Source organism: Eucalyptus grandis, chromosome 7 (genome assembly GCF_016545825.1).
Source record: "Eucalyptus grandis isolate ANBG69807.140 chromosome 7, ASM1654582v1, whole genome shotgun sequence".
NCBI classification, from domain to species: domain Eukaryota; kingdom Viridiplantae; phylum Streptophyta; class Magnoliopsida; order Myrtales; family Myrtaceae; genus Eucalyptus; species Eucalyptus grandis.
Genome location: NC_052618.1, coordinates 44,071,743 through 44,086,843, shown reverse-complemented (window position 1 = coordinate 44,086,843; position 15,101 = coordinate 44,071,743). Strand labels below are relative to the sequence as shown.

At 36.4% G+C, this 15,101-nt stretch overlaps 1 protein-coding gene across 1 annotated transcript; it reads right to left on the bottom strand.

Annotated features, from left to right (window-relative positions):
• Nucleotides 1–8,579: 8,579 nt before the first annotated feature.
• LOC104453620 (probable potassium transporter 17) lies at nucleotides 8,580–14,467 on the bottom strand. Its single transcript, XM_010068226.3, has 8 exons — nucleotides 14,337–14,467; nucleotides 13,491–13,713; nucleotides 12,272–12,514; nucleotides 12,139–12,189; nucleotides 11,738–11,998; nucleotides 10,939–10,991; nucleotides 10,493–10,862; nucleotides 8,580–9,876 (listed from the first exon to the last, which is right to left on the bottom strand). The coding sequence occupies exons 1-8, from the start codon at nucleotides 14,442–14,444 to the stop codon at nucleotides 9,020–9,022; spliced, it is 2,166 nt and encodes a 721-aa protein (XP_010066528.2). The 5' UTR covers nucleotides 14,445–14,467; the 3' UTR covers nucleotides 8,580–9,019.
• Nucleotides 14,468–15,101: the final 634 nt, after the last annotated feature.

Below are 15,101 nucleotides of genomic sequence, written 5' to 3'. Positions count from 1 at the left end.
GCATTTACTTGTCAAAGAAAATAATTCTTTAAAAAAGAATTTTCAAATATTTGAACAAATTTTTAAAGGATTCACGACATTTGGCATATCATTTCCACGGATGGCAAGTTGGGACTTGGTTTTAATAAGAAAAGTGATTCTCTCTGACTTTTCCAAATCAAGATAAAAACCTAGAGAATGCCAAAGGATTTTTATCTCGATGCCAGCAGCTCAAAACACTTTAACAACTCTAGAGACCTTTCATAAAAATTACCAACAAAATTTTCTCAAATAAGATTGTTGTTTTTGCAGGAAATAAAAGAAAGAAGAAAAATAATTTGGTAAGGAAGGTATATTTTCTCAATTTGATTTGGGTACACAATTTAAAAATTCTCATTATATTTGATATTCAATACATCCTCTTTGTGCCTCGATTGATTTAGACTTTATAATGACTGTATTCTACGATTTGTTACATTGAAAGAAGAATTGTGTGATATATTTTTGGTAATTCATAAGATGGAATTTGTTTAAATAATTTGAACGATTGATATCTTGCCTTCAAATAATTTGGTTAATTGAGTAGATATTCAAGGATTTTATTTCCTCTGATTTTATCGTGCTTTGACTAAGTGAGAATTTCTTTTTTCAAGATATTATTGTGCATAATGTCCATTCCTTAAATAATATGTTATGATGAGTTAAGAAAGAATATTTGATTATCTATGGAGATTTCATATTTTGCTCTAACATCAAGGAATGATCCAAATTTATGGATACCGAAAAGGAAATGAGTTCATTACAGGAAATTCTATAAGGGAAGAATGATTGCGAATTTATGCAAATTTTTGTGCAATCAAAAAGTATCTCTTGTGAAGATTGGCAACGATTATTTTTACTCAATGATGTTGTTGCTAGGGGGAGAAAGTGAATCCAAAAGAAATGGGGAGAATCATGAATTGAGGGGGAACATTGATCAATTATGGAAAAATCTTTTTGAATTGATCATGATCTTGATTATTATGGAAGGAAGAAAAAGGTAAATGTGTTAGAATTGTCAAGTTCTAAAAAATCCAATTAGTGCATTTTTTATTACCTTTTGTCATTAACAAATCTCTTATTTACATTATCATTTTAATATGACAAATAATGTAAGTGAATTTTATAAAACATCTGTGATTTTTCTTGGATATTTACTAATATATATGATCAAAGTGAGCTATATTACATATTTTTTATATTCGACTTATTTTATAAAAACTGATTTTTTTTTTGAAATTGTATTTCATGCAAGATATATTTATTTTCATTTTATATTCTCTACGTGATACCATTTTCAGTGTTATCACTTTTAGATTATGACAAAAGGGGGGGAGAGAATATAAATATGCATATGTGTTGATATTAGTTATTGAGCTGCGATTATCTTTCAATATATTATTATGCTCGATCTATTTGTTATCTTTTGCTATCTTTTGATTCAAATTACATTCTTTGAACATATTTAAAGGCTATTTATGTGCTTAAAATTTCCCTGATTTATTAATATATTTAAAAACGTGTTTACACATTTGCATATTTTGAGATTATTTTGTTATCATAAAAAATGAGGAGATTGTTAGGGAAATCCTTTATGATGTTTTGAAGATGATAAAATAAATCAAAGACTACCAACGTATTTAATGGTTGAGTAATAGACTATGCATATGATAGATATAATATGTAAATGATATTACAAAGGTTTATATTTGGAAGAACCAAAAGATAGATTCTATACTGAAACTGAACTTATTTAGACCATGTCAAGACCTTAAGGCTAAATATGTTTAGAAGTAAAATATGTTCAGACTTACGTCTAGATTGTAAAGTTTATTTCAGACGGAAGACACTCAGATTATACTTTAGACAGAAGACATTCAGACTTTACTTCAGACTGAACACACTTAGACTTTACATGTAGAACGAGACACAAGTCCAGAACGTGACAAGGTCCAGAACGAGACACGTGTTCAGAACGTGACAAGGTCTAAAATGAGATACATGTCCATAATGTGACAAGTTCAGAACGAAACAACTCGATAGCACGTAACATAAGCCCTAAACATATAATGGCTAGTGATATGATTTGGATTCTACATCAAGATAGATTTGATTGACTCAATCTAATTGATTGCCAATTGAATATTGAAGACAATAACTTTCTAAACGAAGAAGCTATACTTATGGAAACTAAGATTTTGTTTGTATAGACGATCAATATTAACTCGAGATTTTACTTTTGTTACTCAACAGCTACTAAATCTTTTTGATATAAATCTGTCCAACGGGTAGATTAAAAGATCCTCTAGATACTGTCCAATGGCTAGTTTGAAAGTTGAGGAGTATTTAAGGAGACCAAGGACTGACGAGCGAAAAAAAGAGACGGAGCATAGGATCTAGAATTTTAAAGTCTGAACAAACTTTAATCATACGCTTGTCTTTCGTGAGCTTAAACATTTGTAATCGTAAGAGAAATACAAAAAGAATGAATTAGTAAGATAGTATGATCTACTATTAAGTGTTTGTATTCAAAGTCATAATCTCTTATTGATCATATAGTGGAATCCAGCCAGAAGACTGTTAGCGTGGGAGAGTGGACGTAGGCTTAATCTAAGCCGAACCACTATAAATTTTGTGTGCAATATTTTCTTCCCTTAACTCTCCTTATTTGAGTATGTTGCACACTTACTGGTTATTTCAGAAATTTGTTCCATCGCATAATAAATTTTGAACATCTACTAGAAATTTGGTGGCTCGTTTAATCAAACTTTGGCCATTTTTTAAACTTTGCTTGCAACTTATTTCATTCCGCATTTATTTGTCAATGTTTATTTTAAACACCTATTCACCCTCCTCTATGTGTTCTTACTAGCATCATCAATGGCAAATATTGTCATGAGAGATCCTCTTGGTGGCATAATTGATTCTGAAGAAGAAGAAGAAGAAGAAGAGAATAAGAGTGAGAAAGAACTAGAAGAAGAATGTAAAGGAGAAGAAATTGGAGTAAGAAAGAGGGAGGAGGATAACTCAGATGATGAAGAGGGAGATGTGAATCTGAACAAGGTACAACGGCATTCTAACAAGGAAGGAGAAGATATGAGGGAAGTTGGTGCACAAGATGTTGGAGAGAAGGGAACCGGTCAACAAACCAGTGCTAGAAGAGGAGTGTAGGAAGGAGAATGAATTCTTCCTCAAATTAAAGGCACTGTGATAAGGAGTGTAGGTGAGAAAACTCCTCTTGCTGACCAGACTGTAGAACCAACTACAAGCAATGGAATTAGTTGATTTCCTCTAGATACTAAAAATATTTATGCATCTCATTTCTCTAAAATTTCTCCTAGGGGTCAAGATAAAGAAGCTAATGTTCAGGAGGAGCACCAAATTTCACATGTTCAGGTCGATGTTTCTTTACTTTTGGACACTCCACCTGTACATTTTGCAGAAGCTAGTGCCCAAATTGAACCAGAATCAAATTATCCTCATATAGTGGAGCTCATTTTGAAGATTAAGGCACATCAACATGGGATGGAGATTGAAATCTAGAAGTTGCATGCTGCTCTCGGTACTACCTCGGAATCTCTCATTGGAAAGGTAGTCTCTTGATGATAAGATCCGGAACATGAATCGGCAGGCATCTTAGAATTTAGTGAAGGTTGAGACTGTCTTTCATTAGTGTCTAACTAAGCTTGAGGAGATCGTACAGACTTTGGAGGATTTCCAACTTGTTCATGTTTCTAGGCAACCCCGATTCTTTTCGAAACGCTATTTTTCTTATTTTCTTTGTGCTTGTTTGCTCTTTTCTTTTTGCTATTGACAAAAAGGGGGAGAGTTTTGTAGATTTGAAGCTTTGATTAGTGTTTCTGCATGATCGAGTTTTTCTATGTTGGAGTGGTTGGTGTTTCTTTTATATAGACTATTGGTTGGCGTGTTTTATGTGTGCAGACTATGTGTATTTTATATAGACTTATGCAGACTTTATCAATTATCATGTGTTGCTAAAGTGTTGTTTTACAGGATAACTTTCATACTATGCTTAAATTTGCATAAAAGTTTTGTCATTATAAAAATTGAGGAGATTGTTGAGAAAACTCCTATTAGGTTTTGAAGTTGACAAATATTTATTGTTCTTGTTCTTATTTTGAAGAATAGTAGACTTTTGAAGTCATATCACAGACTCTTGTCAAAGTCTATTCATTCCATAAATCTTTCCCACTTTGACGCAATCCAAATTGAAAATAAGTCCATAATGAAGATATAATTAGACTTAGATTTATTGATCTTGCAATAAGGATTCATTATGAACATAATATAGATTTATTCTTTAATATCTAGCTTTTTAACAAAGAAACTCACTTATCTTTTATAAATACATTGATGAAATCAATCTTGAAGACAAGTTTCTTTTTGGGAAACATCTACTTACGGAAACTTAGATTCTGATTGTATGGGCGACAGAATCAACGGATTTTCATCTTAATCTTCAAACAGCTACAAGATTTCCTTAATCGATTTTGTCCAACAAATTCATTTGAAGAAATTCATTTGGAGAATGCTAACGGTTAGTAAGGCACGGAGGAATATTTAATGAGGTTATTTAGTTTATTTGAGATAGTGTATGAAAATTGAAATTCTAAAATTTGAAGCCTTTCCAACTACTTGTTCTTCAATGACAGCTCTTATAAATTGTATTCAAGAGAGAAAATCACAAGAAGAGTGACTTAGTGAGGGAAAAATAAATCTTCCACTAAATGTTTGCCCTCGAAATATTGTACTTCTCTGTTGATACTTTAGTGAATTTCAGCTAGAAGACTGCTAGCATGGGAGAGTAAACATAGGCTTGATCTAAGCCAAATCACTATAAATTTCGTGTGCAATTTTCTCTTCCCTTAACTTTTTTCAGCTTTATCCGTTGTAACTTTTTTTAAGTTTGCAAAAATCTATTCCATCTCTTATATGATTCTAAATTTTCAATAGAAATCTGGTGGATTGTTTAATTAGAGTCTAATCCTTTTTCAGACTTTGCTCGCAACTTATTTTTTCTGTATTTATTTGTCAAGGTTCTTTTTAAATACCTATTCACCCCCTCTAGGTGTTAGTACTAGCATTTTCACATTATTGCCACAATAAATAGATTGATAACCTAGAGTGCTTAGATGATTGCTCGATGGAGGATGACTGGATAAATTGTTGAAGGAAAGATCCAAACGACTTAAAAAGTCTAAATTGGATAAACACCTAATAGTTTGTTTTTGGATAGATCCAGTGATTCTAAATCTCTCACGTTGCCAACATCTAAAGGGATTTTGCTGATCAACTTATTTTGGGAGAGGTTCAAATTTTGAAGTTGAGCAAGCCTAGTTAGCCCTTCCAATATTTGTCCTTCTAATGCGTTACTTGAGAGATTAATAGAAAATAAATATTGGAGCGAGCTGGTGAATTCTAGGCATATTCTTTTTATATCAGCCATGATAGGAATCCCCCGCCGGCCAGCCAAATCTAAAGTATCAGTGGAATTGGCCCACATAAGCGAGAAGTTGCTTAAACAAGGAGGAATGACTCTAGAAAGATTGTTATGTGCTAGGCTATGATACTAGAGTTTACGAAGTTGACGTAGTGGCAAAGGAATGTCCCCGGTGAAGTAATTTCTCCCGAGGTCGATTATCTATTCTACCAGTAAATAGATTGTCACTAAGATCGAGAATTACCAAACTAGCTTTAGTAAACATTTTAGAAGCACTCCATTCAAGCCATTTTTATGTAGGTGTAGAAGTTCTAAATGCTCCAAACTGCATAGAGAGTTTGGAATTTGACCATTGAACTTATTGTCTCCCAATGAAATCCATTGCAAATGATGTAGCAACTTCCCCCAACATCGCCAAAGTCTCCTAAACAATTGGTTTTCAGAGAGATCAAGAAAATACAAACTATGCAACATGCATAATGAATTTGAAATGTCACCAGTGATGTTATTTCTAGAAAGTGACAATCGCTTTGTATGTGGTGCCTTTTTTTCCAATAATTCCTAATATGTTGCTTTTGAGCATATTACTTGAGAGATCTAAATCTCTAATGTTAAATAAAATGTCAGGTAGCCAATGGGGAACTTTACTTGAGATGCTAGCATTTGACATGAGCAACTGCTAAATGTTCCTATGAGTTTGAAGCTAGTTTGGGAATTCTACTCCCACTTTGCAACTTGACAAGAAAATGAAATTTATTTGGAAAGGAGGAACCCAAGACGAGTTAACATTTATAAAAAACTTGTTCGACCATAATATAAACCAAGTAAAGCTGGTGAGATTTGCCAAGTGAAGTTTGTTGACAACTCTATCAAATCGATTATTACTAAAGTCCATCACCTCAAGATTATATAGTCGCCCTATACTTTTGAGAATGTTTCCCCTCAAATTGTTAAGAGGCCGAAAAATCTCAGAGATGATAATTGACCTATGGCAGTAGGAATATGACCTAAAATTGAGTTATATGAAAGATAAAGGGATAAGAATAACACAAGTGCCTTAACTTTCATATGGTGTTTATATGAGTGTCATAACTCTTTTTTTTTTGGCTTACTAGAGTGACATCAGCAATTTTCCTTGTTGAAAAATCCAATGTGGATGCTAGTTGTCTTACGTGATTTCGTTGATGTTGACATGGATAATTTTTTAATATTTTTTTTTTTCCTTTTTGCCTTTTTTTTTAAGGGCTGACAAGGGTCACCAGCCCTAAAAAAGGCAAAATAATTAAAAAAAAAAATTCAAAAAAAAAATTCATAATAAATTTTTAAAAATCCACATCGGATGAGAAATCAATAAAAAAAAAAATCCAATTAGCATAATTTGTTAGAAATGACACTCTAATGATCAAATTTACTCCAATGTGACATTTAAATAAGCAAAAAAAAAGTTATAGCACTTGCACCATTCTTCTCCCAAAGATAAAGGAATTCCAGATTTTTGAAATTCCCAAATTGATTGGGTAGATGACCACTGAAATTGTTGAAGCCGAGGTCTAGATACTTTAGATTCTTCAATTCGCTAAGAGCAAGATGTATCTTACCTCCTAGACCGCAATCAATTAGATCAAGCTTCAAGACGTGACCAGTCTTGTTGCTGCATTCGACTCCTTCCACTCGCAACAACGCTTGCTGGTTCACGAAGATAGATGTCTCGAAGGATTGGTGAAATTCTGCTTGAACTTCAGAAGAGCTTCCCTCTCGGCGCCAATGCAGCTTACATTTGTTAAGGCATTGGGGTGACTGAATTCCAAGGTTTGAATGACAGAGAGTGCACGCAAGAGTGTAGGCACGAAGTTATTGTAGAAGTAGGAAACCATTGTTGTTTAACATGTACCCGAGAACTTCCATTTATTATAGTAAAACCACGCTTCCTTCAAGAGATATCATCTTTTTTAGTCACAAAAATGTGGAAAAATATAAGGAGGAAATTAACATCTTTTCAAAGTCCAACCTCCTTTCGCTGGCCACCTAAAGCGACTTAAAGATTCCAAGTCGTGCGTTGCACGACGCGTTAAATGGTCAAGACAATCAAGGAAATCGTAAACAATGGAAGCCTTTGAAAAGAGATGTGTTTGGACTCCGCTTCATGTTGTGAGGGAAAAGAAAAAAGAGTGTTCTGTCCATCTTAAGTTGTTTTCTATTTTCCTTTTCCTGTATCCGTTGCAATTTACCAAAAAGGAAAAGGTTACATTTGCGGCAAGTGCATCGTCATCTAAGTATGTGGCATTCACAGTGCAATGAGCAATTCTATAATAAGACTCCATTTCTTTCATAGGAAATAAATTTTTTAAAATACATTTTCCTAAAAATGATCGCTCGTATCGCTTGTAAAAATTAAAAATTGGTCGGTGGACAAAAAAGAGAAGTGGAATGTCCCTTGTCAGGAATGTGATACGATAAGGCTAAGCTTCTTTTGGTCGTCTAGTTGGAATAAGAACATATTTTAAAGTTCTGTCAAAAAAATATAATTAATGTAGTCTTTAATCATGAATAAGACATCAAGATGCGTGACCACATAAAGATTTTGAAATTTATTTTCGAACAATTATCGTAAAGCACATATTGGGTGAAAATAACATGCTTATATGTTGGAACATGGGGAACACTCATTTTGGTGTTCCAAATCTCTAATGTAATAGTAAAATAGAAAATTCAATCTGCATGTATTGAAAGAGAAATGTGGTATTTTCGTTATGGATTTGATAGGGAAATGGGGTATTTTGGTAACCCCTCAGCCCGTCAAGTGACAATGACCCTTCAGATGCGGAATGAGGATATAAAACTTCATGAAGGGGACTCAAGGTAAAGCTGTACGTGGAGAGACTCAAAAAGGATTGAACAAAACTTGATCGAACGACCATTAGTAGATCTTGCAGAAAAGTTAAGGTACTAAACAAAGCACAATGGTTCAAAAGCATAAACAAAGCCTACGTGATTAGTAGAAACTGGGTTTGTTTCTATAAGTTATCATGCAAAATGAAAAGTGAAGAGATCGGTAGATCAAAGAAGATCAGAAAACAGAGAAAAATAACATATAGATGAGGACCAGAACATAGATTTAAGTACATTAATGCAGGACTTCCTCCATATCCATCTATTGTCTCCCCCTTTTTCATTCCAAAACCAAAACGCCATCTACAAGAAGTTCCAACTTTATTAGACTCTCCACGTACAAACTGTAAAACACCAGACTCCACAAACCGCACTCCAATTCTTCCAGTCCAACCCCAACTTTTGGGGGAAGAACACTAGAAAAGGTATTTGATCATCATAAGAGCAGAACACAGGCTGAATTGAGACGTATTGTGTATTTAAGTAGATACAAACTTACACGTAAGTAGTTATAACTTCATCTGACAGTACTCCCTATTAAGTACCCGCTTCTTCTCCCTCCAATTGGAAGTTCCCAGAACCAGAAGCCATCTATGCGAGGACTTAATGACCAAGTTGGATTCATAACCACTAGCAATGACGCATCAGCTTTCATGCCTCGTAAAGCATTCCGACCTCAATACGCTGTGGCAATGGCACCCCCAAGGCAGGCAGTGCAGACCTGCAATTACTGTGCAAGACTTCATAGAAGCCAAGCAGAATCTTATCGAACCAGCCACAATTATTGGTTATGTAAAACCTAGTCTTCCCTCGTATGTGTACGACACCAGCAAGCTTCGCCTCTTCTATATCAGCAACTTCTTGATGCACTTCCACTGGCGAGCCAGGCAATGAGAAACTCGAGCAGGTCTGTAAGTGCGCAATCAGTGCATTGGTAACTTGAGTGACCAAATCATCTCCTTCATGATTAAGTGAATCTGCATATCCATACTGAATCACACATCCATAAACTCCTTTGAGGCCCAGTTTATTAACAACAATTCTCTCATGCGGAGCGACTTTCGGAACCAATAAGTATCTAAGAGTAGTGAAAACAGTGACTTTGTGAAGTGATCTCATGTTCTTTATATAATGACCAAGAATGGGAGTAAGCCCGTCTTGAATATTGGTGTAAAAGAAGCATAATCCAGGAACCCTTTGTATTCCAGGCTCAGACAACAATATCTCAAGCCTGTTGAAGTTTATCTTACGTGTCAGCTCATACTCCATCTTTCTCTGCCTTCCATAGAACCAACCAAACATGATAAAGGCAAGAATAATAGATATGGCAAAAGGAATCCATCCCCCCTCAGGAATTTTTGTGAAAACAGCGCTGACATAGACACCTTCCATCACAAAGAATACACAGAAATAAAGCACAACCAGCACCATGGGAGTTCTCCAAATCATGATCATAACCAGGGTTAAGAGTATAGTGGTGATGAGCATGACTAGACTGACAACAACACCTGCAAGAGATGCTTAGTTGTTAGTAAGGTCTTTCCAGATGATTATCAAATGTACCCAAAGAAAAACAATATTATTAATGCTATGATCAACTTTTTCACAGAGTGCCATCACTTAGTTTCAATAAAGAGATCGTGAATGCTTGATTGGGTTTACAGTGTAAAGAAATTTCATTCAGTACGCTACTGCGCCTCACTTAAGCATATTTTATATTCAGCGTCTTGCCTTCGAAATCTTTATAGAAAGATTAGCAGTATCAGGGCACCGTTTTTAAGCCTTTCTTAAGTAAAAAGTACTAATTTAAATTTCCCACCAAAACCAGAAACTTTTATATTTAGTTTGACAGATTCTGCAAAAATTCCATAGTACCTTTGGTGATCTTAAATCTCAATAAAAGTATATTTTCAAACAATTGAGGTGTTTAGTACAAAATAAATCTCAAATGCTAAAAGCACAAAGTTGAAAAGCAAAACTCCAAGCAGACCCTCACAATTTATCTTCATTACTCCAGTGGTCACACACACAGATTTTGCCTGGAAAAGAAGATGACACTAATGCAGCAATGGCATGCTTAAATAGTTGCTGTATGATATAGAATTCAGGATATCATATACCCACCAAAAGCATTGCCGATATCTTTTCCATCTCCAAAAATAAGAATGACAGCAACACAGAGGATCATGAGGATGTAATTAATTTCTGGAGAGTAAACTTCGCCTTCTTTGTTGGGGGAAGTATGGACCACCTTTACTCGAGGAAAATAATCAAGTACTACGGATTGCTTAATTACAGAGAAGGTAGCTGATATTAACGATTGGCTTGCAACAATTGCTGAAAGTGTGGCAACAACAAACATTGGCCAGTATATAGATCCTGGAATGAACTTGTAAAACCCATCATCATGATCATGAGGATGACGAATTAAGTAAGCAGTCTGGCCGGCATATGTTAGTACCAGCGATGGATAAATCGAACACAGAAATGCTATCTGTTGAGGAAAAGTGGCATTAGACTGATACGTTGGAAAGGAATCAACACTAAGAGCTTGGGAGAGGAAGGTTCACCTGGATAGAGGCCCGATTGAAATGACCAAGATCAGCAAACATAGCTTCTGAACCTGATATTATAAAAGAGAGTGACACAAATGTACCGTGTTTCCTATTGTCAGAAGAGCAGGTTTATTTTAATGCACATCCGCAAAGCAAACTTAGTTCATTATTAGGCATCAGTGAGTACTGAGAGCAAGTTTGAATCCACTATGGCCCAGTCCAATCAGTCGCTTGACTTTTTTTTTTTTTTTTGGGGGGGAGAGGGAGAGAGAGGAGAGAGAGAGAGAGAGAGAGAGATTATTTGGACTCTAACTACTGGAACACAAACTAGAATAGGTGATTCAGATTGTGTCATGACATAATCCATCCTTTTACATAATATAGAACTCTGGTGAAATTTAAACAGTAAAGACTAAGGATACTCCATATACTATTAAGTAATCAGGGCAATGTATCAGTAAAACTCGTTTTGCCATCAAAGTTTATAGCTCAAAGTAAATTGCAGGAACAAGCAAAGGATTCAGAAATTATTCTGTAAATCTTGAAGCACATTGTTTGTAATACATCTGATCAATGAACAGTTAAAATACAGCAGCAAAACCTGACAAAATCCTAAGAATTGCAGAAATGCCCCCATATAACCTGACAACCTGGAAGTACCCATAAAATCAGAGTCTAAATTTCCTTAATGACTCCTATACTTACCCTCTACAATGATTCAAATGAAAAAAAGATCCATGCTTCTATTCAAGTCACAAGAATGCAAACCTGTCAGTCTTTGAGCTCGTGTAACGTAAAATAACAGTAAGCTCACCCGTAATACAAAGCACAGTTCCACCAAGTAATAGCCAACCTTCCTTGCCATTTCTCTGGAAGAAATGGACAATGTAGTGTGGTGACAAGGCCTTGAATATACTCGGATAATGCTTTATGATGCTGTAAATTCCTACAAGTGGGGTGGTCAACGTCCATGCTCCCATGATGGGAGAAAAGAGGAAACTCACTTTAGATGTACCAAACTTTTGCAGTAGGAACAGAACGATAAGAACTATCGCAGAGAGTGCTTCCACCAAAGCTGAAAAAATGTGAATATGTGTAAACATACGAATGCTGGATCCTTTTTTCATTCACTTCAAACATAACGCGGATCTAATGGGCTTAACAATTTCCCACCTTGAAAAAATAAAAATAATATGGATAGTTGTAGATTCTTACATTTGCTAACAGAAGGAAAAGGTGCTCTCACTCCATCCATTGCCGATAACACTATCAACAAATATAATAAGTCAAAAACTCAAAACCCCAAGCAGAAATCTCAGCAATGGGGGAAAATGGGATGGTGACTAACCTGAAATTGCAGGGGTAAGTATACCATCACCGATTAGCATACACATTCCCAACATAGCAATAAAAAGTAGTACCCTCCTCGCAACTATGCTCTGTTCAAAGAATTTTCCAAGCCTACTTTGCTTTTCAGTGCCCTCTGGCAAGCCATGTTGTGAAACACCAGAGTTTAATTCTACATGTTTGGGATGGAGGATGCCAACATTCACTTTCCTACATAGCAACGAGTACAATGCAAATGTCCCACCTGCAATAGCAGTTGTCTTCCTCAATCAAAAACATAACAGCTCATATTACGAGAGGGAAATCAATTTTAATTTCCAAAAGACCATCAGAAAGGTCCAAAGACCAAATTGAAGAAGGAAAAGTGACATCATCAGACACCTCCAAGCTTGTTGTAGGTTTACTTAATCTCTGGAGTATACTTGCTTCTAAAACATTAAAAAGCTTTGAAATGACATACTAGCAATGTTTCCCCAGTGTTGGACAACTTCATGAATTTGCAATAAAATACTTTCAACATGACAATAATAGACACTCTTCATTAAAAAGGATCTCCATTGTTTAATGTGCCACCAAGAGAAAGATCCAATATGTTCACAAACAAATAATTGTCTGACTCATGGAGTGGCTCTAAACTACTCAGCATCGTTAACGGCTTAAACCACAATGCTCTAGGAAATTGTAAAGTCCACTTATAATAAACATAACCATTTTGCAGGTCATAAGATTTCTAAATTGTTTTACTATTTTCAATTTCAAAAAACCTTCCTTCAGGTGTCACTCCTGCTAGCATTTTCTTGTTCACTCAGCTGGAGTTGTGATTCTCTCTTTGGTAGTGTACTTTTCAGCAAAAAGTAGAGTAGAACCATGAAGGAGATGACTCAAAATACTTTACCTAGCTCTCTATAAAAAAACAAAGGGGTACTACTGTACAAATCTAGAGCTTCAAGAGAGACAACTACTCCAAAACAGCTTTCGAGCCATCACGTGTCACCAATTTTAAATTCTTGGGGGCAACAACCACGTGCAGAACTCCAAATACCACTTTTTCAATTAGACTGGTTTTAGAATTGTAGAACAATGTGCAATGGTGTGTGTAGAAGGAGCTACAGAGTGGACTAGAGTATGTGGGAACCAGTAGAATTAGCAAAGCAAATGCAAGAAATGAATATAATACAAACCAAACTAAATCAAAAACATTATTAGGGTCTCGTATTGACCTTCGCCCTGATCATCAGCTTTGAGAGCTACTCCCGCATACTTTACAACACCAATGAGGGTGAGCGTCCAAAACATGATACTGTAGATCCCTAAGTAGTCTTCTTCTGTTGGAGACTTTAGTGGCATTGACGGGTACACGTATAGGGGAGATGTTACTAGGCCTCCAAACACGACCCCGAGTGTCTTGTAGGCAAGTATCAGAGTAGCCCCTCTTCCCTTCCCCTGTTTCAAACACTATCTTTACTCAGAACATCTGACTGATCATTAAATTGTTAAGGCATAATTCAAATAGCGCAATAACAAATTCCAAAATATATAAAAGACCAAAAATCAGGAAGAAAAGCAGTAAACTAGGTTCAACCGCAGCAACTTTCATGGCCAAAGACTTGGTTACATGCTTATTAGCTGTTACACAGCAAAGGGTGTCATGATTGATGCACAAAAAATTGACATTTTCTGCACAGACAGTTGTTCCACATGATATCTGAGCTTTGAAGTCCAAGTTTCCGGTTCTTAACACTCTCTGATCTGGTTATTCTGCTTATATTTCTTACGTTAGTAGCTTCTGCGCGGAGTCTCTTTGACGTTCACATACACATGGAATGCCCGGCGTTCGAAAGAGGAGGATTTCTCACAAATATGCTTGACGCATGTAATGTTTTCTTTCGGAAACCAAAGCATTCACAACAACGATGGGAAATCGCAAAGGCCTCGCCTTTTCTCCACGGCAGTCCCACTCAGAATCCGAAAGACTCAAACTTTCCGAGTTTCCCGCACAGACAAGACAAAAACAGAGACACCCGTATCCAAGAAAAAGCGTCCGCGCAAACAAACACAGACAGTACCTTGTCCAGACGATGACGACCCCGCGGGCCGCGACCGGACTCTACCCCGATCTCCAACGCGGCCGCCGCCGCCGCCTCCGGCGGCCCGACCGGCTGATTCGTGGCCATCGCCGCCCGCCCACCCAGCAAGCCACAGAGAGAGAGAGAGCGGCGACCTGTCTTCTGCTAGCTTCACACTTTCGGCTGTCTCATGATGGCGTGCGTTTCGTGTCCTACTTATGATTTCGACGGCATGCCTTAACGACACTCCACGAGGACTCCGCGTACTCACGAATCCGCCTGCCTATATTGTTTTTTCCATGCAAATGCCCCGCATGACTCACGTGCGGCTGAGCCAAAAAGTCGTAGGAATCGATCTTCGTGACATGATATTTTTCGTGTCAATCCAACACGCGCCGCACGCCTGTTTAATCTGAATGCCCGTCGTACAAGGCTGCAGTCATGATCGTATAATTACTCCATCTACTGCAGGCGGACACTCGCGTCCTGACCTTGCAACGTCTGGTCCGAGCATGGATATAGGAACACGATCTCCTTCATAAATCTGTCTTGGGAATTTGAGTCGGCATGTTAAATTTGAAAGGCGTGTAATTGTTTGGAATCGCTTAAAAAGGTTAATCTTGTGTATTTGCGAAATTAGAGAAGTCGGGAAAGATTACAATAAGCGTAGAATATCATGGAAATATCGTATGCGGATCTAAATATCAATTGCTCTATTCTTGTCATATATGAAAAGAAAATGTGATCACAAGTCATGTCAAACGG